At 45.1% G+C, this 4,720-nt stretch overlaps 1 protein-coding gene across 1 annotated transcript; it reads left to right on the forward strand.

Annotated features, from left to right (window-relative positions):
* Nucleotides 1–1,721: 1,721 nt before the first annotated feature.
* LOC311601437 (actin, cytoplasmic 2-like) lies at nucleotides 1,722–3,167 on the forward strand (the record flags this gene model as incomplete). Its single annotated transcript, XM_084788894.1, is given in 2 exon segments — nucleotides 1,722–2,602; nucleotides 2,605–3,167. Coding segments are annotated over 2 exon segments (987 nt in total). The 5' UTR covers nucleotides 1,722–2,178.
* Between the last annotated feature and the right edge of the window lie 1,553 nt (nucleotides 3,168–4,720).

A 4,720-nucleotide genomic window follows, 5' to 3' on the forward strand; every position in this document is an offset into this window, starting at 1 on the left:
ACATCCCATGCCTTGGATTCACTGCGAAGCTGAGAGATGCCACGACCATGACTGTCCCCTTATGCCACAGCCTCACTGCTCCCTTAGGCTCCCTTGCCCTGTCCATCACCCCAACACTGAGCTCCTCCCTCAGCTGCACTTCTCATCCCTTCCTCACCCATGTCCTTGAGCCTTTTCTCCTTTTTAAAATAAATAAATAAATCGCAGCACTCCTGTACTCCACTTGATTTATAAGTTGAACTTTCTGAGAGGGGTGCCTACATAGAAGGGGTTAAAGGGTCCAGGTTGCTTAGCCCTCATTTGGTAACTAAAAATACCAAATACTACACAATCAAAAACCATTGGAAAACCAACGCAGTTGAGTGAAAAAGTTCACCCTTGAAAACTTTGTTCCAGATACACAAGTCATTTCAGGCTATGTGATAAGGTTTATTTTAAACAAAATTGATTTGCATTTCTCTGATGACTAACGAGGCTGACCATTTCTTTAAGTGTTTCTCAGCCATTTGACATTCCTCTTTTGAGAATTCTCTGTTTAGTTCTGAACTTCATTTCTCAATTGGCTTATTTAATTTGGTGGTGTTTAATTTCTTGAGTTCTTTATATATTTTGGATATTAGACCTTTGTCAGATGAAGGATTGGTGAAGATCTTTTCCCAGTTTGTAAGCTGTCGCTTTGTTCTACTGACAGTGTCTCCTGCCTTACAGAAGCTTCTCAGCCTCATGAGGTCCCATTTATTAATTGTTGACCTTAAGGCCTGGGCTGTTGGTGATCTGTTCAGGAAGTTGTCTCCTGTAGCTAGTCCCATGAAAGACTTTACTTACCAGGAAAGTGGGTCAGAGGGGAGGACATCCTATAGGGACTTTAGGTAAGAGAAGCATGGGAGAAAGGGGAAATAGAAGGATCCAGAGGGTCCTAGAAACCTACAAGAAGAACATTATGACAGGTGGATCTGGATCCTGGGGTCCTGTTCAAACTATAGCACCAGCCAAGGACAAAACATGCAGTAAACTTCCAACCCTACCCAGACCTAGCCAATGGACAGGACATTCTCCACTGTTGAGTGGAGAGGGAGGTCTGACTTTCAAACAAACTCTGGTGCCCCATTTTTTACCACATCCCCTGCATGGGGAGGCCTGGTGGCACTCAGAGGAAGGATAGAGGCTACCAAGAAGAGACTTGATACCCTATGAGCATATACAGGGGGAGGAGGTCCCCCTCAGTCAGAGACATAGGGGAGATGAGTAGGGGGGAAGTAGGAGGGAGGGAGGAATAGGAGGATACAAGAGATGGGCTAACAATTTAGATGTAATACGAATAAAGTAATAAAATATTTTAAAAAATAAAAAATAAAAACAAACAAAATTGAGTCTATGTTTGGACTACAGTCTCATTCCTATGACATTTGATTATATACATGTAAATATTCCAAACACCAAAATCTGTATCTCTTCTTGCCTCAGGCATATGAAAGAAAGTAGACTGTTTGGCATTCTCCACTGCTTCTGGCATCCACTGGGGACATTGAGTGTTATGCCCCAAGAGTAAGGGGAGAAAAGTGTATTTGGACACAGGGAAGGTTCTTCGCTGTTTCTAAGATCCACGTGGCTCCTTCTGCAAATGTCACAGCTACTGGATAGAAGCTCAAGACAGGGTACCGAACTGGATGTATTTGGAGTAAAACGTGTATTAGAAGAGTTAGTAACACTCTGGAGAGACAGCAAGGATGAGGGTGCTCAAGCCCCTCTGTGGATTTGGAGTCCCTTTTTATACATTTTATACATTTCAGAGGAAGGGAAGTAGCCCCATGCCGGGCAACTTATGAGCAGTCCATGCTACACACTATGATCAGGCTGTCTGTAATTCCTAGGTGGCAGGGATGAATGTGTGACCTGTAGGGTGTTGGGGAAAGGGGAGGAGAGAACCATTTAGTTAATGTGTTTCCATCATACCTGTGTTTGCAACACAAACTACTGATAGCTTGGAGTGTGCTGATCTTGGGCCTGTATGGAAAGTCAACTATCATGGCAGCTTAAAAAAAAATAAAGTATCACTTCAGGAAGAACTTTGAAGGAGAGTCTTGCATTAAAAGATCCATGATGGGTAGAGTCCTCATCCCCAGTGAGTGATCTCGCAGCTCTTCTATCACTGGTCCATACCTGCCATACCAGAGCGTGATGGTGTGTATGGGTCAGAATGACTTCTACGTGGGCGACGAGGCCCAGAGCAAGAGAGGCATCCTGACCCTGAACCCCACTGAACACGACATCGTCACCAACCGGGACAATATGGAGAAAATCTGGCACCACACCTTCTGTAACAACCTGTGTGTGGCCCCTGATGAGCACCCTATGCTACTTTCTGAGGCCCCCCTGAACCCCAAGGCTAACCGTGAAAAGATGACTGAGATCATGTTTGAGACCTTTAACACCCCAGCCATGTACGCAGCCATCCAGGCTGTGCTGTCCCTGTATGCATCTGGTCCTACCACTGGCATTGTAATGGACTCTGGAGACAGGGTCCCCCACACTGTGCTTATCTATGAGGGCCACACTCTTCCTCATGCCATCCTGCATCTGGACCTGGCTGGCCGGGACCTGACCTCGTGAAGATCCTGACCAAGTGTGGCTACAGCTTCACAAGGAGAGCTGAAAGGGAAATCGTGCATGACATCAAAGAGAAGCTGTGGTATGTTGCCCTGGACTTCGAACAAGAGATGGCCACTGCTGCATCCTCTTCCTCCCTGGGGAAGAGCTATGAGCTTCCTGATGGCCAGGTCATCACAACTGGCAATGAGCAGTTCCGCTGCCCTGAGGCTCTTCTCCAGCCTTCCTTTCTGAGTATGGAATCCTGTGGCATCCATGAAACTACATCCAATTCCATCATGAAGTGTGACCTTGATATCTGCGAAGACCTCTGTGCCAACACAGTGCTGTCAGGTGGCACCACCATGTACCCAAGCATTGCTGACCAGATGCAGAAGGAGATCACTGCTCTGGCTCTTCGCACCATGAAGATCAAGGTCATTGCTCCTCATGAGCACAAGTACTCAGTATGGATCGGTGGCTCCATCTTAGCCTCACTGTCCACCTTCCAGCAGATGTGGATCAGCAAGCAGGAGGTCAATGAGTCCAGTTCCTCCATCGTCCACCACAAATGCTTATAGATGGACTGTTACTAAGCTGCATTTTAACACCCTTTCTTTTGGCAAAACCTAATGTGCCCAGGGAGGAAAAAACAAAAAACCATGAGACAACATTGGAATGGCTTTATTTGTTTTTGTTTTATTTTTAATTTTTTCTAAAGTTTTTTTGTTTGTTTTGGCACTTTTGACTCAGGATTTAAAAACTGGAATGGTGAAGGCAACAGCAGTCTGTTGGAGCAAGCATCCCCCAAAGTTCTACAATGTGGCTGAGGACCTTGATTATACATTTTTTGTTTTGTTTTTTGTTTCGTTTTAGTCATTCCAAGTATCCATGAGATATGGCTACAGGAAGTCCCTCACCCTCCCAAAAGCTACCTTTAGTCCCTAGAGGAGGATGGCCAAGTCCACTCCCTGAGTTCACACTGGCGAGGTGACAGCATTGCCTCTGTATAAATTATGTACTGCAAAATTTTTTTAAACCTTCTGCCTTAATACTACTTTACTTTTGTTTTTTAATTTTTGAATGGTCAGTCAGCCATCCGTGCTCCCCCTTTGTTTTTTGGTCCCCTCAACTTGATGTATGAAGGCTTTGGTCTCCCTGGGGGTGGGCTGAGGTGTTGAGACAGCCAGGCCTTGCCTGTACACTGACTTGAGACAATTTAATAAAAGTGCACACCTTACCAAAAAAAAAAAAAGATCCTTGAGGAACGTGGGAGGCCCACAGTTCTTGACCACACATTCTATACGAGGAGAAACACTGCTGCTTCAGACTAAATAGGGCACAGAGATTATTATATGAAAAAAGGCTCTCAGAGCCCCAAACACCCACATGCAGAAGGCATCCAAAGGCTGATGAAATAATATCCTGGAACTATGCAGTGCCTTATATGGGTGACAGAAGGGTGACTAGGGTGGGAGTGTGGACTCTGAGTGCGTAGCTGCTGCTGGTCAACAGAAAGGGTGAAGCCACCAGCCTCGTTCTTTCTAGGTCTTGAAAACTAACAGGATTTGGTTTTCTTGCATTTAAAATTTGTTTACAAAAATGGTGGCTTGATTTCATTGTACTCTCCCTTTGTGAATAGGAGTGCATATCACCAGTATTCCAGATCATCATCAAAGTTTGGGGGCCACTGAAAGTCTCTTGACGTTCAGAGCTGTGCTAGCTAGAAAGGCATCGTACCCTAAAAGGGACTATACCCCGAATCAAACCCACACATAATTTATTTTTTAAAATATATTTTATTAATTTATTCATATTACATCTCAATGGTTATCCCATTCCTTGTATCCTCCCATTCCTCCCTCCCTTCCATTTTTCCCTTACTCCCCTCCCCTATGACTGTGAATGAGGGGGACTTCCTCCCCCTGTATATGCTCACAGGGTATCAAGTCTCTTCTTGGTAGCCTGCTATCCTTCCTCTGAGTGCCACCAGGCCTCCCTATCCAGGGGATGTGGTCAAATATGGGGCACTAGAGTTCGTGTGAAAGTCAGACCCCACTCTCCACTCAACTATGAAGAATGTCCTGTCCATTGATTGATCTGGGTAGTGGTTCCAAGTTTACTGCACGTATTG

The sequence above is a fragment of the Acomys minous genome (genome assembly GCF_964271855.1).
Source record: "Acomys minous genome assembly, chromosome: 7".
NCBI classification, from domain to species: domain Eukaryota; kingdom Metazoa; phylum Chordata; class Mammalia; order Rodentia; family Muridae; genus Acomys; species Acomys minous.